Genomic DNA, 23,731 nt, shown 5'->3' on the forward strand with positions numbered 1-23,731 from the left:
TTTAAATTACTCTTTTTACTCTAGGACCAGTCCAGTATGGTCCTATATAATTGGGTGAGACATCTTCACTCGTACTCAAGCCCCTAGAGAATAAAGGCACAGTATTACATTTATATGGATTTCAGTAAGGCCTTCAATAAGGTTCCACATGGAAGTTTGATAAGGAAGGTTCAGGAGCTAGGTATTCATGTTGAGATAGTCAAATGGGTTCAACAGTGGCTTGAAGGTAGATACCAGAGAGTCATGGTGGATAACTGTCTGTCAGGATGGAGGACGGTGACAAGCAGCGTGCCTCAGGGATCGGTGTTGGGTCCCTTGTTGTTTGTCATTTACATTAATGATTTGGATGATGGAGTGGTAAATTGGGTTAGTAAATCTGCAGACTATACAAAAATAGGGCGAATTGTGGATAGTGAAGATGGTTTTAGGAGACTGCAGAATGATTTGGACTGTTTAGAAGAGTTGGCTGAAAGATGGCAGATGGAGTTTAATGCAGATAAGTGTGAAGTGCTTTATTTTGGGAAGAATTATCAAAATAAGACATGTGCAGTGAAGGGGAGGGCTTTGAGGAATGCAGAGGAACAGAGAGAACTACGAATAATGGTTCATCATTCTTTGAAAGTGGAATCTCATCTGGATAGAGTGGTGAAAAAGGTTTCGGTATGCTGGCCTTTATAAATTAAAGGATAGAATATAAGTGTTGGGAAGTGATGTTGAGACTATTCAAGGCATTGATGAGGCCAAATTTGGAATACTAAGTGCAGTTCTGGTCCCCAAATTATAGGAAGAATATCAATAAGGTAGAGAGGGTGCAGAGAAGATTTACAAAATTGTTGCCTGTATTGCAATATCTAGAATACAAAGAAAGATCGAGTAAACTGAGTCTTTATTCATTGGAGCGTAGAAAGTTGCGGGGGTATTATATAGAGGTATTTAAAATTATGAGGGGGATAGATAGAGTAGATGTGAATAAGCTCTTCACCTTGAGGGTCAGTAAGATTGAAATGAGGGGTCATGAGTTAAGGTTTAGGGGGAAAAGTTTAGAAGTAACATGAGAGAGAACTTCTTCACTCAGAGAGTAGTGACTGAATGGAATGACCTTCTAGAAGAGGTGGTTGAAGCAGGGTCAATTTTGTCATTTAAGGACAAGTTGGATAGGTGCATGGATGTGAGGGGATTGGAGGGTTATGGGCAGGGTGCAGGTAAGTGGGACTAGAGGAGATCACTTAAATCAGTATGGACTAGAGGTGCCGAGATGGCCTGTTTTCATACTGTAATTGTTATATGGTTATATATTGTAAACCACAAGTCTGCAAACACCATGGTTGAAACTCAGCAGGTCAAACTGTGTACTTTATGTAGCAGAGATAATGATACATAACCAAAGTTTCAGGCTTTAACCTTTCATCAAGGTATAAACAAAACATGGACAGGTGCCCAAACAAAATGGTTGGGGGAGGGAGAGGCAGGGGGAGGAACACAGTCCCACAGGCAGGTGGTAATAGGTGAAAAAAGGGAGGGAAGGCGCACCAGCAATGGAGATGGAAGGGGGTGAAGAGCTGAAGGAAAGAAGGGGAGAAGGCTAGCAGAAACTGGAGAAGTCGATGTTAATGCCATCAGGCTATGGAAAATCATGCCAGCATTGGAGTGAGGTGCAGAGTTTAAATGGTTGGCCACTGGGAGATCCCTGTCACTGATGTGGACAGAGCAAAGGTGTTCAGTGAAGCACCTTCTCGCTTCACCCTCGCACCTGCTCACATTTTGTCCATACCTTGTTGAAGGGCTCCAGCCCAAAACATTGGTTATGTATCTTTATCTTTGCTCTATAAGTTACACTGCTTGACCAACTGAGTTGCTCCAGCATTTTGTGTTTAATATAAGATTTATTTCCCCAAATTCAGCACTGGTTCGCATATTTGCTTTCAGTCATTTCTGGCTTGGGTATATTTGAACCACAATATCTCCAAAATATTTCCAGAGGACTTAGTAGAGGCAGTTGCAATTGTAATGCTTAAAATACATTTTGACAGGCACAAAGATGGAAGAGGTTTAGAAGGATTTGGGCAAAAAAAAGCCTGTTTCTACACTGTTATGACTCTGACTTCAAAATCTCACATAATTTAAAAAAAAACACTCAATATTTCTGGGTTTTGTTTTTCCATCAAAGTGAGTAACTTCATATTTATTCACATCATATTCCTCTGTCATTTGTGCCCAACATTTAGCTTTCGCTATTCACTTGAAGCCATTTCTGCATTGCTGTTTACAGTTTTTTGTTTCTTTGGAAGCAGCACTAACATTAAGAAGGCAGTCAGCATTTTTAAAGAACTCCCTTATCCTCACGTTAATGTTTGAGCAGCATGCTAAATAAGCAAGATGGTTGTTGGAGAGGAAGGGGCCCCAGGCGCGTTAAGACCTGACTTGACCTAAGATTGTAAGGCTTGTAGGTCTGGAGTCAATGCTTTGAGGTCCAGCCCCTCAAGACAATTACTATGTCTGTCAGGTTGTTATTATTGGTTGTCAGAAAGCGAGAGACACAGGGAACTTTAAAGAAGCCTGAGGAAATATAATTTAATATGGCTGAATTAGACCAATGCATTCTGATAGACTTATCCCCTGCACACTATCCTATTGCATTTTTTAACAACGCTTGATCATAACTTACAGTTTGCTACATTTTGAGTGAACACTTAGTGTTATGTCCAATGTTAAACATTTGTCCATTTTCATCCACAAGGCAAGACAAGTTTTTAAACTTAAAAATAAAATGCAGTGGCTCTGATGAATACGGGCAATGTTACATGCAAAATAAAGGATCTGTAAACTGCCTCTTTTGCCTTCAGCGGAGTTAATAAGTTAAAGCGTTTAAATCACATCAGTCAGACTGTCCACGTCATTTGTCATCTTCTCAGCAATGGTCCTTTGTCCTCTTGTTATAGAGGCTGAATTATTCCTGAATTGATCAGAAGTGGTGCTTTTGTTTACAAGTCCTTCTGCCCTTATGGTCTATTCCAGGGATATTTTGAATTATTGTCAATCCAATGATGAACTGTATTTTTCATAGTGGCAGATGGTTTGGAAAAAATGTATTATTGTGAACATGGAATAATATCTTGCTTACTGTCAAAATGCTCTCGATTCTAAGACCATGAGCCATGAGTCGATTACAAACTCACCAGTATAACTCATCAAACTTAGTCTTTGATTTCAATCAGTTTTCTTCCTTCATCTATCTAAATTTGTTTGATAAGCTTAAATATTGTGAAGCAACCACTCAGCTTGAATTTTAGATGGTGGACCAAAGAAACATAATAAGTTAAAATCATAGATTCTTATGCATTTTCAGAGTGAACCAGGGGACATAATTATGATCACAAGATCTAGGAGCAGAAGTAAGCCCATTGGCCCATCGAGTCTGTACCACCAGTCCCCTTTCTCTCCATAATCCTTGATGCCCTGAGTAATACCTGTTAATCTCTGCCTTAAATACACCCAATGACCTCACTTCCACAGCCGCCTGTGGCAACAAGTTCCACAGACTCATGACCCTCTCATTAAAGAAATTTTTCCTCATCTCTGTTTTAAATTAACACCCTTTTATGCTGAAGTTATGCTCACTTGTCCTAGAATCTCCTATTATGGGAAACATCTTTGCCACATCGACTCTGTCTAAGCCTCTAAGCATTCGAAATACCTCTCTGAGGTCCTCCCTCATCCATCTGTATTCCAAAGAGTACATCCAAGAGCCAACGATCTTTCCTCATATACTAAACCTATCATTCTTGGTATTATCATGGTAAATCTTCTCTAAACTCTCTCCAATTACAGCACGTCTTTTCTCAAATAAGATGCCTAAAACTGTACATAGTACTCCATGAGGTCTCACCAGTTTCAACATGACATCCCTGGTCTTGTACGCTATTACTCTAGAAGTGAATGCCAACATCGCACTCACCTTTTTTTTCACCCCCAACTCAACCTGGAAGATAACCTTTAGGGTATCCTGAACAAGGACCCCCAGATCCCTTTGCACTTCAAAATTTTGAATTTTCTCCCTGTGCTACCAATCAACCATAATCAGACGGAGAATCATGATTAATAGGCTTTAATCACCTTAAAATGTCAGCATAGCTTGCATGTTGCTGGCCTGGTTCCAAGGCAGGTACTGAGGAAGGGGTTTGGGTGTGACAGCCTTTATGGGGATATCTGGGAGGGACGAGTCACAGGTTCAGAGGGTGGACCAGCCCATACAGCACATGTATATAACTATACACATAATGGTAGCACCCCACTCCGCATCTAAATAATAGTCTGCCTATCTATTTCTTTTATAAAAGTGCATGGCCGTACACTTCCCAACATTGTTTTTCATCTGCTACTTCTTTGCCTGTTCTCCTAATCCATCCAAGCCTCTCTGTAGCCTTTTGGTACCCTCAGCACCATCCACCCAACAATTTTGGTAGCATCTGCATACTTAATTTAGTTTATTTTATTTAATTAGCACATTTAAAACAATTGACATTGACCAAAGTGCTAAATAGATCATAACTTACATCTTAACTTTAGCAGCTATTTAAAGTGCAGTATGAAACGGGCATCCGAGGTTCAGAGTTGTACATACAACATGGTAACAATCAACAATCACCTCAAACGCTTGAGAATAAAAAAAACACAACTTCAACCTCAGTTTTGAAGACTGATTTGATGGAGGGAGGAATGTTGCTCCAGAGTTTGGGGGCTTCAATAGAGAAGGCGTGATTGGCCGATCTGCGGGGTCTTGAAGTGGAGTCCCAGGGCATTAGGAGATCAGTGATGTAGGAGTGGGCTAGTCCATTGATGGCTTTGTAAACAAACTGGAGAACTTTAAAATCTATTCTGAGTTGTACTGGCAATGAGTGAAGGGAGGCCAGAATAAGGGTGATATAGTCCCTCTTCTTGGCATCTGTCAGGAGCCTTGCTGCAGCATTCTGCACCAGATGCAGATGGGATAATGAACTGACTAATTCCCTATATGGAGTATTAGAATAGTCAAAGCAGGAGAAAATGTGGGTGTGGATAACTTTCTCAAGGTCTCTCAGTGCCAAGAATTATTTAATTTTGGAAATAGTGCGGAGCGGGAAAAAGCTAGCTTTTACAACTACATTGACTTGTTTGTCAAATTTGAAGGTAGAATCGAATATCACACCAAGGGATTTGATGTGTGGTTTAACGAGGGTGGATAAGTTACCAAGAGTATTGGAGATAATTTTGGTGGAATTGGGGGTGGCCAAATAGGATGATCTCAGATTTGCTTTCGTTTAGACGCATCCAACCATCCAGCACTTTGTCCTCCAACAGTTGTTGAGCCTGGATATCTTTGCTTGGTCATTGGGCTTCATGGGGAGATAGAGCTGAGTATCATTGGTATAGCAGTGGAAGAAGGTGCTGTGTTTTTAAATGATTTGACCAAGGGGCCCTGTACAAGGAAAAGAGAATGGGGCCCAGAAAAGACCCTTGTGGGACTCTGCAGGAAAGTTTAGTCACAAAGTCATCTATTCCATAATCCAAATATTTTATATACAATGTAAAAAAAAAAGCAGCCCCAAAACCATCCCCTGCTGAGCACCAATGTTAACGAGAAGCCAACCAGAATAGGATTTATTTATTCCTACTCTCTGCATCCTGCCAATCAGCCAATGCTCTAACCATGCTTGTATCCTTCCTGTAATTCCATGGGCATCTTGTCAAAGGCCTATTGAAAGTCCAAATACACAACATCCACTGCATCTCCTCTTGTGATCTCTTCCAAAAATTTCAATGGGTTTGTCAGGCATGATTTTCCTTTAAGGAAACCATGCGGGCTTGCACCTATCCTTTCATGCATCTCCAGATATTCTGTGATGATACTTTACTGGATATTAACTTTGTTACATTGAATCCAGATTATTTGCAAAATAATGACAGGTGTGGGACATTATGTAATACGTATTATTTATTATTGATTAAAAAATACATATCTTTTTTATCATAGCCTCTCCATCATCATGTTCAAAGTATTTCCTGACCATTTTTGTAGAATTTTCCATCAATTATAAAGAAATCTGCCAGGTGCTATTCATAACTCAAAATAAATCATTAAGATTGTATTAAATTAGCAGGTCTAACACCAGGCCAGAGGTAATTTTTTTTTAATTAATGTGGGTATCATCATCAAGGTCAACACCTAATACCCACGTGGAAATGCTTTTCAGGAGGCCCAAGAGAGCTGCTTTGAAGAGGTGTCCTCAAAGCAAATAAGGGACTGCTCCCAGAATACAAGTTCCAAGATTCTGACCAGGTGATGTCAATGAGGAAACGGAGATATATGCACAAGATTATTTTCTAGTCAAGAGAGTGACTTGCAGGTGGTAGAACTTGCGGGTTTAGGGTATGCGAAGAAGTTTGCTGCAGCCCGTTTTGTCAAAGGTACACACTGCAGCCACAATGTCCCCTGTGCCGTATGGAGGGTCTTTTTTAGGGTGCTGGAGAAGTGAAATATTGTAGATGCTGGAAATCTGAAAACAGAAAATACTGGAAGAGCCAGCAACTGCTTTCACTAACCATCCAAGACTCTACTAGTTGTTGAACAAAATTTATTTATTTTCATATATGTCGTGTTACGAGGCCAAAGACTCAAAAACCAGCAGCAAAAGAAATTCACCAAGACAAAGTCTTCTTAAACAAAATTGGTTTTATTTTCTTAGTACATCATGATAAGGTCAATATTTAACTCATTACTATTAACTTAACCTATCTTAACCCCCTTCTAATTCTAAGCCCACATGTATGTAATGTTTGTGTGTTCAGGTAAATTCTTTTTCACTGCCCAATCATTCACTTTCCACTTCACCAAGTTCACTGGTATCAGGCAATCTTCCGCACTGTTCACAGACTTAAACATCTATCATCTTCACCAAACTCTGGTGCTTTAATTTAAATTATAACTGCTCAGGAAGGTCTTTGTTGGTTTCAGAAAGATATTCTTTAGTCATTGGACACACACAAACTGATCTCCTTCAATCAGCCGCTGAAGTGTCTTACCAAAGAAACACCCCCTCTTGGGTTTCTCCAAACAATAACCTCTTCTTCCAGGTTACCACAAAGATTTCTTCTTTTTCCCTTATTTCAGGAGAAACACATGAACCAGCCACAGCCTCTGCAATTGACTACAGAGATCTATAATAGGCTGAACTCTTGAAATGGGGTCTTGCAGCAGATCTGCAACTTGCAGTCTTCAATGCTGAATCTCTCACTCTCTCTCTCTCTCCCAAAGAATGAAAGTTTTCTCTTTGTTTGCAAAACCACATGCCCCCTCATAGAACAGCAACCTTCAACCAGCAATTTAAGCTTCTGGCACCAGCCTTAATAGCAAAAGATTCTCAGTTCTTGAGCCTGGGCCCCTGTGCAAACCTACTGATCCATCAACACCTACTTGTAAAACTCTCACAAGTACTCTTCCAACTGGAGACATGAAGTCCATCCTGCATGGCACTTGAGATCTTTGTTCATGAAATGTAATCTAACAACTAAACATCACATTTTCTACCCCCAGTAAGATATATTTTATCATAATTTAATTAACCTTTTCAGTAACAGAATATTTGTTCTCCTATGTATCACTTGTCTGTATGTGTGTTATGTCTGGTTGTGTGTTTGCATGTTTGGCACTGAGGACCGGAGAATGCAGTCTCAGCAGGTTATACTGGCGGAATCAGATGATAAATAAATTTGAACTTGAACATACACCACAACTGTAGAGGCAGAAACTGGGTTAACCCTTCCAGGAGATCACCTTTCAAACAAAACAGATGAAAGGTTACCAGTCTGAAATATTAATTCTGCCTCTTCCACTGCAGACCAGTTGGGTATTTCTAGTATTTTGTTTTTACTTTATCTTTGAATTTGTAGGGTGATGGATGGGATGCCAGTGGGTGGTCTGTTTTCTTAAGATTCAAGATCCTTTTGCACAATCCAATGTAAAGGCAATTAATACAGCAAGACAAGAAAATGAAGTAGAAGAGAATCCGTTCAGAGACGTTAAGGATCTATAAAGCCTGTTGACACTTCCAATGCTGCTGTTTTGTGTTCCCAGACCCTCTATAACTTCACAGCCACCTGTCTGGTCCAGCAGTGAACCCAAGCTCGGGGCATCCAAGTCACACCTTCTTGACTTTCTGTTCCGAACTCCTGAAGCACTAGGAAGGCATCAGCACCCAGAAGTTATCAGCGTCCTGCTCACCTTTGAACCTTCGTGAGTTTTGAACCCCACACCTGGTTCAAAGAAGCAGGTCACCAGCCACTCTCACTGGCCTCGAGCCTGGTCCACTGCTGTGTTTTTCTGCCCTGTGGGTCTTCTCCCAGGCTTCTGGGAATGAAAATGCGTTATACGTGCGGGGATTGTAGAGAAACACGTAGCCTTCCTGCCCGGAACATTGTGGGCTACAGCTGATTGTGTGTCCTCCCTCTCTGAAACCTATTGGGAAGTTGCATCACCTGTCAATCAAGGTTGGACTCCAGCCACCCATTAGTGTGCACCTTCCTTTTGGCTCATTTAAATGATTTAGTGTTATCATTGGGCAGATGCCCAGATTAGAACAGTATAAACATTGATGCACGCCACATTTCTCTCTCTGCCTCTTAGTCAAAGTCCCAGACATTGCTCTACACCAGTCCACTACTGTGGAAATCGCTGGAGGAGTTGTGGGTAAGGTGTGCCCTACACTTAGTTAAGCCGTAGTACTGTGATAGATTAGTGATTGCAGAGATCCACTCCCCTATTGATACAGGGAATCAGAAGTGTGTTTGAAAGTCCCTGTCTGTGAAGTATGTACACGTGCTAGAGAGTATGATAGGGTAAGTAGCCAGTGGTATCGGAGTCTCTTGTGCTCAATGTACCTACTTGCTCCATTATCGTTTTTGTCTTTTACCATGTAGAAGATCGGCAGCCACTGGTATTGGCTGGGTCCAATGAGAATGTCTATATACTGTAGCTATAAAGCAGTAATTAAGTATTGCTTCATGTCTTCCCTTTTTTGTTTCACGTGTTCAATAAAGTTACCTTTGTTACACTTGTGTCCAGACAACTTTCAGTGAACCCACCAAACCTGAGACTTTCCCAACACAAAAGGGTTTGGAGCACTTTCTCCCACTCTGAAACCTTGCCACAGTCCACCTCTTCCACGGAGCCCAAAATCTCGAAGTCAGGGCCGCTGAATGTGAGCACCGCTATCTTGGATGCCGAACCTCTGATGAAATAGATAGAAAAAGCTCTCTATCCCGTACTGCAAGCAATTTAAACTTTGTGCATATTGTTGAACTCATTGAACAGAAACATAGGTTCAGGGTTCCTTTTATTGTCATATAAAAATACTGGATATACGGAGCAAGTTTTAGGGTAAAATTTAGGGGGTCAACTATTGCTTGCATACTTCCTTTAACCAAGGTAAATACCTGTGCCAACATCAGGCATTCCAATGGGCAGTCAGGTTGCCACTACTGGTTATGTCATGTCCGCATTCATCTCAGATGGTCGGGTGGCCGGGACATAGATGAGAGTCCAGGATAGCATAGACAGGAGGAACTGAATGGTCACAGTTAATATTTAACATTTCACACAAGCACCACATAAGTCACAGTCCGGAGACAATTTGATACATTGGAAGAACTGAGGGAAGATTTGTCAGTCGGTTCCAGAATTGGATACGTTTGCAAAGAGAGAACGATTTTAAAATTACATTTTTATCTGTTGTTTTGTTCTTATTTGTTGTATTTTTTTTTTAAATTTATGCTCCTCGATTTTTTTTTTTAATCTTCTTTTTGCTAGTTGCTTGAATTACGGATACCAGGGATTCTGTAGAACACAGAGCAGTGCAGCACTGCAACAGACCCTGTGCCAAATTAAAGTCATCCCATCTGCCTGCACGTGGTTCATTTCCCTCTACTCCCTGCCTATTTGTTTATCTGTCTAAATGCCTCTGAAGATTCCTGTCACATTGGTTTCTACAACCTTTCCACCAGCATGGCCCACCAAGTTTCCATTTTCACACTGGGTAATATACACTATCTATCATTTCTATGTCTCTTATAATTTTGTTGATTTCTGTCAGGTCATCCCTTAGCCTCTGATGTATCAGAAAAGACAACCTAAGTTTATCCAAATTCTTCTTATTGTTCTCCAATTCAGGCCACGTTCTAGTGAACCTCTTCTGCACCTTCTTCATAGCCTCTACATCCTTTCCGTGGTGCAGCAAACAGAATTGCGCAAAATGTGGCTTAACTAAAGTCTTGTAAAGCTGCAAACTTAATATTCAACACTGCAATAGATGAAGGGAAGCATGCCATACACCACGGATGGCCAAACTTGCTTAATGTAGGAGCCACATATGTAATATTTCAGATGTTTGAGAACTACAAGACATGAAAAATTATTGCGTATGCTTTTACGCTTGCATACTTTGTTACAAAAAATGTATATAAATATTAAGAAATACATGAATGTAATAATAATTATTAATGTATGTAGTTTTTAAACTGCTAATTTGTATTATTGTACAACATAGGTAGACACCTTACTTATGATGGGGTTCCGTTCAGGGACGTGCAGTGTAAATTGAAATTATTAAGTTGATATAATGTGAGATTAAGTTTAAATATCGTGATATCAAGTTGAAATAACGTGAGATCAAGTTGAAATAGCGTGAGATCAAGTTGAAATAACGTGAGATTAAGTTGCAATAACGTGAGATTAAGTTGCAATAACGTGAGATTAAGTTGCAATAATGTGAGATTAAGTTGGAATAATGTGAGATTAAGTTGAAATAGCGTGAGATTAATCTGAAATAACATGAGATTAAGTTAAAATAATGTGAGATTTTGCCGGAAAATGTGAGATTTTGCTGGAAAACTTGAGATTTCATGGGGGAGAAAAACAGAGATTTCACAGAAATATGTAACTTTGAAATATTATATGTTGGGACATTGTAAGTAGGAGTCTATCTGTATATATGTTCTGAATCAGATAAATTTTGTGGACCAAGTTTTAGGGTAGAATTTAGTAGTAACAGGCCATTTCAGCCCACGAGTCCGTATCGCCCAATTTTCATCCAATTAACCTAAACCCCTGGTACATTTTGAATGGTGGGAGAAAATCAAAGTCCCTGGGAAATCCCACGCAGACATAGGGAGAACGTACAGACAGCATGGCATTCGAAACCCAGTCCCAGGTGCTGGCACTGTAAAGGTACTGTGCTGAACACTACGCCAACCATGCTGCCTGCTCAATGCTCCTAATGCCCCAACCACAAACTCTTGCATAGGCCTCGGCTGTCTGCCTATCTGAGCTCCTCACATCCAGAATGCATAAAACTTTTGACTGCAGTAAGTACCTGCATTGCTGGAGCTTTTGGATCTCAAATGGGTGGCTGAGGCTGGTTGATAAATCCATATTCGGGGTATAGGGAGCTCGGATTGGCAGGTAGTCAGGACCAAGGCAAGAGTCCACAGTCAGGGCGTCAGGATCTTAGATGAGGGGGTGGGTGGCAGGAATCAGGAGGCAAATCCACAACAGAGCATTGGGAGCTCAGATGGCCAGCTAGCTGTGACCAGGTGGTAAGTCTAAGTTCACTGCTTTGGGAGCTCAGATGGGAGGGCGGGCAGCCAGGGCCTAGGCGAGGGTCCACAGTCAGGGCGTTGGGAGCTTGGCTAGGATGGCGGCCAGGGCATCAGTAGCCCCAGTAGGTGGGTGGCTTGGATCTAGGTAAGAGGTCCCAGTCGAGATGTTGGGAGCTCACATAGGCAGACAGCCGGAGCATATGTGAGAGTCTACTGTTGTGGCGCCATTCAGCAAGCAGTCCGGAGCTCGGAATGGCAGGCAGGTTGTAGGGACCATGTGGCCAGTCCGCAATTGGGAAGTTGGGAGCTCAGATGGAAGGGCAGGCAGGGTGCTGGGAGCACGGATGGGCGGGCGGGCTGGGCCAGAGTCAAGGCATACTTTCAATCACAAACCATGTCCTCTAAAACTTCCATTGTGAGAATCGGCCCATACGATTCCTGTCTCAGCCAACATATTTCCACGAGCCACAGATTATATGTCAAAGAGCCACGTGTCGCTCACAAGCTGTGGTTTGGCCACATCTGGCATGCACCTTCTCCACCAAACTTTCCACAAGAGCTATGCACTTGAATCCCTCGATCCCTCTGATTCTCGATGACACTGTGAGCCCTGCTTCTTTCTACCATTCTCCTGCATTTGACCTTCCAAAGGCAAAACACTTCACACCTGTCCTGATTAAATTCTTCTGCCATTTCTCCACTCAAATTTCCAACAGTCAGGGTGTTGGGAGCTCAGATGGCCAGCCTTCCTTGCAATCCACACTTCTATCAGTTTTCATATAATCAGTAAACTTACTTATGAAACCACCTTCATTTTTACTCAAATCATGAATGTATATTACAAACAGAAAAGGTCTCACCAGTGTGACTGCAAAATAAAGACTTGCATTTCAAAAGTGTCTTTTCATGATCTCAGGTGTCCAACATCATTAACAACAAATGAAGTTTGTGGAAAATATGCCACCAAATGAATCCAAAATGTTCTCTTGGTCCCTCCTTCCTTTAGCCACCAATTACTTCCTGCTTATGGGCCTGTGCTCCTCCCCTGTCCCTCCCCAGAGCATTTTATTCAGGCAAGTAGCTAAACAGGCACATTTGTACTCATCTTCTAAGGATGGCTACACCAAAGGCAATTTTCCTCATACATTCCTCATACATTTTCATAAAAATTTCCTCATACATTTTTCTCATACACTGATGAAGGGCTCAGGCCCAAAATGTTGGTTATGTATCTATCTTTGCTATATAAAGTACGCCGTGTGACCTGATGAGTTTCTCCAGCATTGTGTTTATACTTTAATCACTGCCTCTACAGACTTTCGTGTTTCACTGGATCAAAAATGAGCTTGGTCTCAGAAGCCAGAGGAGTATTTTTTTTTGGACTGCATATCTCTGCAACATAAGGATCAATAACTTATCAAATGACGTATCTGTAAAATGGATTTTACGCTGTTGACAAGCCTGTTTTAACAAAATGACTGACACTTGGCTTAGAAGTTATCAGGAATGGTGGATGTGATACAGACTGGTATTCCTGTTTTGTTCTAACTGGAGAAGCATTCTGAAACAAAATCACAAGATGTGACACAGACAGTTTCAGTCGCAATTGCCTTTGGTGTAGTCATCCTTAGAAGACGAGTACAAATGTGCCTGTTTAGCTACTGTCTGAAAGACACAAAGGTTTGTTTATAATCCCTTGTTAATTGACTAAATATTAGTCCCTCTGGCCAAAGCTGTCATGCCCCATTCAAAATAAATTACAGTTTTGGCTTAGGATAGATATCAAATTACTGTAAATGTCACAATAAAGGACACAAATGCACGTTACACTAATTTGTTCAGGGATTTTAAGAAAGTTGCATATAGAGCAGAACCAGCTGAGACCAAAAATTTTTTTTTCTTTTGTTAATTATTAAGGTGAAATTAATTCGGGAACATTTGGGTTTCTCAAGCTCCGTACAAAATTACACAGATGACCAAGGCCTATTGTAAATCAATAAGGGATAGAAGAAGAGCAGCTTGACAGGATAAATGACCAAGTGGGCAAGTTAAAGACAAAAGGGAAAGTGATAAATATTATCAAAATAAAAGCAGCATTGACCTTAATTCCTTGCAATGCTGTAATTCCTCGTGGGCCAGAATGGCCTGTTACTGTGCTGTTATTTCCAAAATAAAAACGTCTGTATTCATTGGTAGTATGTTTAATCATGTAACTGCTATCACTGCCCTCTGGATTACATAATTTTTCATAGAACAAGTATTTTAAATGCAATGCTTGTATATACTGATCAATAATCTTGCACTTGGACTATGCAATATTAAGATTATACATTCCATACAAAGAGGACGTTATTTGGCAATTATGTACACGCTATCTTTCTCAACTAAATACCTTGTCAAAGTTTTTGCTCGTACCTCTCTATTATTTATTTTAACTCTGTCCTGTGAAATGTATTCAGATGATTTGTGGTGGATAAGACATGATGTAAATACAAGCTGCTGTTGTATTCCTTATTGATTTACAATTGCCCTTGGTCCTCAGTGTAATTTTTTTTTTAAACAGCGCTAAAGAAAACCCCATGTTCTCTTTCACTGAGAGTGGCTGACCTATTGCTATCCTTTATTAAATCACAGCTGGTACTCAACTCATAAAGGACTAGTGGTTTAAACATGGACCTGTGCATTTTCCTTAGCAGCTGTTATAAATGTGCAACAGCAAACATGACAAATCTTTTTTCCCCCCCAAATTATAATGTACTTCCATCATGTTTTCTTGTTAATATGAACAGAAGTGCGACTAGTTGGTATTAAGGCAGCCCCAGAACCGATCAGCCATAATCTTTGCCATTCAAATGTCCCCTTTGCCATGGGACTCACTTTGCACTACTGTGATTAATTTAGGCTGAGCTACAACAGTTGCTTAAAATGACCAGCTTTACACGTAATGAGGTTTAGCAGTTCACAGCTGGGCCTCGGTGGGGGAAGCATACATCTCAGAGTAAAACAAAAGAAACTCATCCATCTCATCAACCAGCACATTTCTCACCAAGTTACGCAGCAGGGAGCCTGAAAGGTTTTCTGCCTTCATCTCGCAACCATTAATGATTGTACTGTTTTAATGTGAGGGTGCAATGAGAGCCAATAACATTTTGTGTACAAAATGCTCAAAGATAAATTAACAATTATCGAACACAAAATATATTACAGAAGAACATGATAAACACCACGTCTAACGAGCTAGCTCAGATTATTCTACAGGCATTAAATAATTGTGAATTAGAAGAGATGAGGAAAAACAAGGCAAGGAGGCCACAATTATTGGAATGTTTTAGATGCAGGGAAACAATCAAGAGGCAAGGGAGGGCTGGCTTTTCAATGAACAAAAATAAACCTCAGTCCATTCTCTCAAGTGGTGCTACTCTGAAGGGCAGTGAAACGATCTCCAATAAAGTCACCAATACTTATTTATTCCTCAAACAATTAAATAAAAGGTTATCCAGTCATTATCCCTTGGAGGAACTTGCTTGGCACAAACTGGTAACAACATTCCCTGAATTAAGATTTAAAAAAAAAACCCTACAATTCATAAACTCCCTCACGAGCATCAAAATGAGCTGAGATTGCGAATGGACTAAATAAACATATTTTTTATTTTCCCAAAAATGCATCAACTTTTTTTGGGCTTTTGACAACCTTATGATGCAAATAATAGAGAGGAACAGTGAGGGGTTTCAAAATGCTAGCAACAAGCAATTATAGTGACTGAACTTGTATACTCTGCCTGCTGTTTTGATGAAAAGTAGCGGAGCTGGAAAATTAATTAATCCTTCCACAGATGCTGGTTGACTGCTGCGTGGTTCCAACATTTTCTGTTTTTCTTCTCTGTGTCTGTGGTTCATGTTTGATCGCTGCAAAGTGGACATTTAAAAAAAATGCAGAACAGGATGCTAGAGGAATCACAAGAACAAGGAAGTGAGAGACTGAATGGTTTGACAGAGTAGAAACAGCACAGAAAGTGACAGAAAATAAGATGGCCCGTGGCTACACAACCCATTGTGGGAGGCACTGTTCTTCACAGAAAAAGAAAAAGCAAAAGCCTAATTTGTGTTGTAACTTCATCAGCAAATATTTTCCACATGCCAGTATAAGACCAGTTTTTAAGCAAATTGCCTTGCAAACATTTAAATTTCTTACTTGTGGGTGAGCTGGTGGTAAGGTGCAAAGGACAGAAGCCTTTGACTTCCTCTGTTCTGCATACCAATCACAACATTAATAACCTCACAATCAGAAAGTATCAATCTCTAAACTCAATTATTTATGTCTGGCACAGAGTGTTATCAAAAGAAATCCATATGCTTTTGAGAAATTCTCTTTGAAATAAAATTGTGAGCTTTTTAATTGCTCTTGGAAAGATTTAATGGTGGAAAACTGCAGCTACAAGAGAAAATAATTCTGTGAAATTGCAGAAAGCCTAAAACAAACAAGAGAGCATTTTACTAAAACTTAATGAGATTTCCATATATTTTGTGGTAAGTAAATTCAAGAGATTTAGTAAACAATGAACAGATTAGCTTTGGCAATAATGATAAATGGAAAAAAAAACTTAACTGAAACTTACCCTCATGTCAATGCATTCAGACAAGAATTACGTGAAGTAGAAATATAAAACATCAGTCACTATAGATTTAATAATAGTAAATAGATAGGAGTTTGTGGAGTTTTGATATGACATTGGAAACCCTCGCAAATTCCTACAGATATATGGTGGAAAGTGTGCTGACCGGCTACATCACTGTCTGGTTTGGGGTCACCAGTACGCCTGAGCATAAAGCCCTGTAAAAGGTAGTGGATGCAGCCCAGGACATCACAGGCGAAAACCCTTCCCCGCCAACGAGAACATCTACGGGGAGCGCTGCTGTCGAAGAGCATCAGCAATCATCAAGGATGCACACCATCCAGCACATGCTCTGTTCTCACTGCTATCATCAGAAAAGAGGTCGAGGTATCATAAGACTTGCACCACCAGGTTCAGGAACAGCTGCTACCCCACCACCATCAGATTCTTCAACAATAAATTCAATGAGGGACTTATTTAAGGACTCTTACTTTACTACATTAATTATTTTGCGTCTTTCTGTATTGCATAGACAGTTGGTTTATGTTTCTTTATTTGTTTACGTGTGTACATTGAGTCAGTTTTTTTTTGCACTGCCAATAAGTGGTAATTCTGCCTTACCTGGATAAAAAAAAATCCTCAGGGTTGCATGTGATAGCATGTTTTATGTAATTAGATAAAGTAAACTGATTATGCAGTAAACCGAAGAGCATGAGTGTAAATGAAAGGAAAACTGTAAGCTTGATTGCTCCTGTGATCCTTCCAATATATCGACTATCTTATATGAGCCCTCAATACTGATGTTGTGATTGCCTATTAAATCGTCATGCTATTTAGTGCCACCTTTAACAGTAAACATAACTTTACCGGATATTGAATATTATGAATGATGGAAAGCAACCTTATTTCATTCCTCATTTAAGAATGATAAAATCATATTTACCATATATTTTAGCATTTAAGATGACCAGTGTATATCAACCCCCATTTTTCAGCCTAATTTTAAGGGTTTTATGGTATATCCAGCATATAAGTTGAGCCCATTTCTTGGGTTGTCCTGGCCTTCCAGGAACAACCCAAAAATCTTTTTAAAACAGCCCAATCACAAGTAACAAAGCTGTAAATTAGGTAAGTTTGAAAAAAAAAACCTTGGACTACTAGATGGCAATAACGATGGCCCAAGGAGCTGGAGCGGCAATATTGTGCTCTAGGCAGGAGCAGGAACCTTGGCCTACCAGGTGGAGGCAGTGACTGTGCCCTCAGGGTCCCAGGTAGGAGCGGTTATGGCAGTGCCCAGCGGTGGGGAGGTGTCTTGGTGCAGCATTCCCAGCGGTGGGGGAGGTGCTTCCAGTATCAACTTGTTTGTTGAATCGATATCAATCGGTGAATTTAAGAATTCAAAAGTATATCCGGTGTATAAGCCAACCCATCCTTTTTGAGTTTTGTTTTTATGGTTTTACGACTTGATTTAAATGCTGAAATATATGGTCTTCCTAATGTGAATTTTGTAGCTGGCATAAATATTCTGGGTAAAATCCAAGGTTGGTTCACCAACCTTCATAATTTTTGGTTCCATTGACATTGAAATACAGCAGTTCATTTCACCACTAAATGATATCTGATTGATCAGTCTGTATACTGAGATCCATTGGTACTAGTGGTTAACATCCATTCATTGCATTAATGATTTCCATCCATCAAACATATTTCCATAGAGTATTGGAGGTCGGTTCGAGGCTGGCTGAAGAGGTACCAGGTTTTGGAACTGGGATGTGAGAAGATGCCGAGTGTAGGAAGGACTCCTGAGGGGCTTCGGGTGCTGAAGGCTCCCTGATTGTGTTGGATGTTTGGATCTGGAGCTCAAGATATAGGAGGGCTGGATGCAAATCCATGGGCACTTAGTGTCACTGAAAGGAATCTCTTTTGGCTTCTTTCTCTGACTGTAAGAGGCACCAGGCAATTTCTGCTGATGGTGAATCTTTGTCTGCCTTATGGCGGATTAAATATAATATTGTGTAATATTAGATCTGTTTTATTACTCGACAATAATATCACCTTCCTTGTCCAAATTTCTGTGTTTTTAGATTATTCCACCTACTAATAATTCTGGATTTAGAAAAGAAAGGACTTTTTCTTTCCCCCTGTAAAAACATAATTATGCAGAAACTCGGCAGACTCTTTTTTTCTCCTCTGTATTTAGCCTACATTTTGGATAGATTTATAGATAAGAGGTGGGGGGGGGGGGGGGCGGTAAATATAGAGCAAGGGCAGGGAATTTGAATGAACCAGAGTACCATATTGGTTGGCATGAATGAGTTGACTGAAGGTTTGCTGTTTGACTCCACTGAATTGTTTCCGACGGCTAGATTCGATTACATCCCCATTGATGTATTAAATGGTGGATCATTCCAGATAATGTATCTTTCGTGCTGTCTGGAATGCAATGTCTTTATTAAATGGTAGATCATTCCAGGTAATGTATCTTTCGTGCTGTCTGGAATGCAACATCTTATTAAATGGTAGATTATTCCAGGTAATGTATCTTTCGTGCTGTCTGGAATGCAACATCTTATTAAATGGTAGATCATTCCAGGTAATGTATCTTTTGTGCTGTCTGGAATGCAACATCTTATTAAATGGTAGATCATTCCAGGTAATGTATCTTTCGTGCTGTCTGGAATGCAACATCTTATTAAATGCTTGATCATTCCAGGTAATGTATCTTTCGTGCTGTCTGGAATGCAACATCTTATTAAATGGTAGATCATTCCAGGTAGTGTATCTTTCGTGCTGTCTGGAATGCAACATCTTATTAAATGGTAGATCATTCCAGGTAATGTATCTTTCGTGCTGTCTGGAATGCAATGTCTTATTAAATGGTAGATCATTCCAGGTAATGTATCTTTTGTGCTGTCTGGAATGCAATGTCTTATTAAATGGTAGATCATTCCAGGTAATGTATCTTTCGCACTGTCTGGAGCCCACATCTGAGTGTAGAACTCCAGCGATTCTGACAAAGGTTTAAACTGAGGCAGGGGTTTCTCCATTTATTTTCCAGCCCTAAAAAAGAGTTTATGCTCCATTTTTGTTTGGTTTGCTTTGTGTGCTGGGCACAAGATCATTGTGGCCATGGCCAGCGAAATGCATTTGCTCCATCATTACCTCTTGAGTTCTCATTAATATATAGAGACATGGCTTTGCAGCATTTGTACTCTTTTTTTTAAATCAATGCTACAAAACAAAAACTTTTCAGCATCAAGATGGCCTGCACAATGCAAAGCTGTCTACGTGCCTTCAAGACATTGCTAATCCCGAGCCCACAAAAGAGTGAGTTAGTTGTCCTTGGCACCAATCCTTTGGACGGTTTAGCCTGCAGAGATAATACTTTTGCATTTACAAATAAGACTTGCTTGGTTCAATGCAACCCCACCATACGTAAGAAACCCAACAATTTTTTTTTTAACCATGCAGATCTCTTGAAACTGAGCAGAATTGAAACCTTCTGATGAGAGTTCCCTTTTTTTAAGCTCTCGCCAGTGAAGCTGTCCGTCTTCCCTTCTCCCTCGCCTGCGATTGGACGAGCCCGTCCCTGGGCCGGCCCACCCAGAGCGTCGCCGGGCTCCGAGTGGCTCACGCGACGCCAATCACGGAGGAAGCCCGCCCTCCCTCCCGGCCAGGCGGCGAGCTCGGTTGCCTGGCAATCAGCTCCCCGGGCTGCTGTGGATGTTGCGTTCGCGGACTCGCCGCGGATACAATGTAACACCCGAAGGATGTTGCAGATGCGATCGCGCCGGGGACGCGGCCGCTGCCCGATGACACGGCTCAAGGGCTGGGGTCAATGCACCTGAATTCGGACCTCGCACCTCCGAAAGCGGCCACTGAGGAGCTCGGGGCCGGCTCGATCGTTCATGTGAATGAAGGGTGGATCGCGCACGCTTGCACTCGATCATGGCGACGCATCAAGGCGGCTGCAGTGTCAAAGTCGCTTTAAGGTGAAGGCACGATTTATTATCGGGGTCAATTCGTCCCGCATTTATTGTCGTGCGCACTGGAACGAAATTCGGGGGGTGGGGGGGGGGGGGGGGGGCAGCACATCTATTCCTCTAAAGCCACATTTCAAGGTAAATTCAGAATTCAGAGGGGACGAGAGAACGACACAAAGTGACAAGTGAGAGTCAGGAAGCCATTGCATTGGGCTTTGTGTTTCCATCCCAGCCTTGAGTCGCGACAGAACTTTAATTGATCTGCATTCTCCCCCCCCCCCCCCATATATTCTGAAGGTATCGTGTCATCTGGTTGCATTTTGGCATAAGGTTGCAGGCGACCTGAGTGTTTGCCTTGACATTGAATGTCTCTCTCCACCCCCTTTGAAGGTATTGTGCTTTGTGTTTCCATCCCAGCCTTGAGTCGTGACAGAACTTTAATTGATTCCCCCCCCCCCCCCCATATATATTCTGAAGGTATTGTGTCATCTGGTTGCATTTTGGCATAAGGTTGCAGGTGACCTGAATGTTTGCCTTGACATTGAATGTCTCTCTCCACCCCCTTTGAAGGTATTGTGCTTTGTGTTTCCATCCCAGCCTTGAGTCGTGACAGAACTTTAATTGATTCCCCCCCCCCCCCCCATATATATTCTGAAGGTATTGTGTCATCTGGTTGCATTTTGGCATAAGGTTGCAGGTGACCTGAGTGTTTGCCTTGACATTGAATGTCTCTCTCCACACCCCCTTTGAAGCTATTGTGCTTTGTGTTCCATCCCAGCCTTGAGTCTCGACAGAACTTTAATTGATCTGCATCCTCCCCCCCCCCCATATATTCTGAAGGTATCGTGTCATCTGGTTGCATTTTGGCATAAGGTTGCAGGTGACCTGAATGTTTGCCTTGACATTGAATGTCTCTCTCCACCCCCTTGAAGGTATTGTGCTTTTTGTTTCCATCCCAGCCTTGAGTCTCGACAGAACTTTAATTGATCTGCATCCTCTTCCCCCCCCCCCCCCCCCATATATATTCTGAAGGTATTATGTCATCAGGTTGCATTTTAGCATAAGGTTGCAGGTGACCTGAATGTTTGCCTTGACATTGAATGTCTCTCTCCACCCCCTTTGAAGGTATTGTGCTTTGTGTTTCCATCCCAGCCTTGAGTCGTGACAGAACTTTAATTGATTCCCCCCCCCGCCCCCCATATATATTCTGAAGGTATTGTGTCATCTGGTTGCATTTTGGCATAAGGTTGCAGGTGACCTGAGTGTTTGCCTTGACATTGAATGTCTCTCTCCACCCCCACCCCACCCCCAAATATTGGGTGTTTGTGCATTTAATATCTGCTTCCATCAAAACCTGGGTTGTGAAAATGGGCTCGGGGTAGGTACTTCTTGGGGCATTTCTTTATTTCAAATGAAAATAAAATGCAACCTGTTTTCCCTCTTCCGTCTTTGTTCATCCAAGTGGTGAGGCAGTTCGAGTGGTGAGGGAACAGAATTGGACCACAAATGTGGGAAGGGGATCTCCTGCGTGTGACGAGGGAAGTCATTCAATTTTGCTTGCCTCCAGGTCTGATATGATTGTAATTAGGAGTAAGCTGTGAAAGAGGTTCTAGTGTATCTTATTTTTTTTTGTTATTGCTTCTTGACTCTCCCATCCTCTCAAAAGTGCCAGTTATATTTTCATGCTGACCAGTGAAGAATTATTTGGCAGCAGGCATGACAAATGTTCATAATCTGGAGTGATTATGCCGTTCCCTTTGAACCTGAAAGCAATTACATTTTCTATTGGACAGGGTAAGATAAGAACAAAGACTGCATACATGGGTAGGAACGTTTTGCCCAGGAACATTGTCAATAGGAAGAAATAAACTAGTTACTTCATGCTAAGGATTTAATCGAGACAGCAGGAGATGACATGAAAAGGAAGGTGTATAGAATTCAGTATATTTAATTCGTGCCCTCTCCCTGCTTGAATTTAGCAGCTTTCCCCTGAAATCGTTACAATTTCAGTTCACTCTACCAGATGGATAATACATAGATTATTTCATAGACTGAACACACCCAGAATAGTGCCTTCCTTTGTCTTGCCCATCATGAAACTTCTTCATCCTACACTTTAATCACGTGGTTTGACCATACACACACCTTACAGCTGAATGTTAATATTGTAATTCAGACTCATGGGTCTGCTCCTTTCCAGTGTGTGTAAAAAAAAAAGGGATCAAAATCGTGCTAAAATGAGATATATTTTGGCAAATGATTGCTAGCTTTCCGCATTGGATTGAACATCTTGAACAAGGATAGCATTATGCAGTATGACAATAAAGCTCATTATGGGGGGAGGAGTTCATTTATTGAAGAAATAAATCTTCTTAATGCTAATTTAACACCAGGATTTGATCCATCAGCATCTTAATTACTGTAGTTCAACTTGATTAATGAATGACTCGTCCTTATTAAGTGACATCCAAGTTCCTAATTTACAAGTAAACCCATTTGAAAGTAACATTTTAGTTTGAAATAAAAGCTTTTTACACCATATAATTTTTCTTCATGCATCTTTAGGCTTGAATTTGTATCACATCCTGCACAGCTTTAAAAATATGGGGTTCCAGTTTGTTCAGCATTCTGTTTTCAGGTGGACCCTTGAAACTGAGGATAATTTCCTTCCACTCCATTTGTGGAGTCAGCTGATCTGGGACTCACTTCACTGCAGTGATGCAAGGAATATTTGATGAGATTGGCAGTTGAACAGTGTGTGAATCAATACATTATTCGGGGCTTCAATGCAGACCCAGCGCATTGAAGTCGTCAGTTCAACCCTTGAGTGGCAATTGGGACTCCAGAAGTTGATGGGGGTGTTACCTTTTGCTTTCAAGGAAGTGTTTAGAATGTCTTTTGATTCTTTAATTTGCTTGCCTGGTAATCTCTTAACATAGCAGAGTGGCTTTAGCAGTCTGGTGTCAGGTATTTGAATGACAAACTCTATCCAATGAGTGCAGTTAGGGCCTTGACGCTGGGGACACTTTCCTGGAAGAAGTGAATGACATTTATTAGTTTATCTGATGGTGTAATTTGGGGATTTTGCTGAGCTATTGGGGTTGGTGATAGGTTGCAATTGTCTCAAAAAATTGCATTGCAATTATTGCCAGTGAGAGTGGAACATTTTACAAAGAAAATGTTAAATTATTAACAAGAGCTCTCATTAATTATTTGCATTAGAAGGTATAGACACTAAAAAGATGTTGAGAGGAAGTAATGTCTTTTTAACTAATAATTAGCGGCTGGAAAAGTTCTTCGATGTGATCCGACAAACGTTTTATCCTGCTTGCGTTCATTGGTGTGTTCGTAACAAAAAAAAAGATAAAATTAGGTATCCTTTGAGTTGGCTGTGCTCCCAAGAAGTTATGGCTGAAAAAAGGGTTAAGAAATGTCATCAGCCTTGGTTAATAGTTCTTCATTGCACCACCCCCATTTCCTATTAAGTATAATCAAACACCTTGTA

General features: G+C 41.0%; 1 protein-coding gene across 3 annotated transcripts in view; it reads left to right on the top strand.

The window, feature by feature from the left end:
* kif21b (kinesin family member 21B) overlaps window positions 1-23,731 on the top strand; it is a 217,739-nt gene that overhangs the window by 62,883 nt on the left and 131,125 nt on the right. The window contains exon 1 of one of the 3 annotated variants that reach the window (XM_069941775.1): window positions 19,922-20,235. The exons of the other annotated variants lie outside the window; for them this stretch is intronic. Coding sequence (XP_069797876.1) covers window positions 20,192-20,235 — 44 coding nt within the window. The 5' untranslated portion in view covers window positions 19,922-20,191. Of the gene's footprint in view, window positions 1-19,921; window positions 20,236-23,731 lie in introns of those variants that run through there. 3 annotated transcript variants of the gene reach the window in all.

This window comes from Narcine bancroftii, chromosome 5 (assembly GCF_036971445.1).
Source record: "Narcine bancroftii isolate sNarBan1 chromosome 5, sNarBan1.hap1, whole genome shotgun sequence".
In the NCBI taxonomy this organism is placed as follows: domain Eukaryota; kingdom Metazoa; phylum Chordata; class Chondrichthyes; order Torpediniformes; family Narcinidae; genus Narcine; species Narcine bancroftii.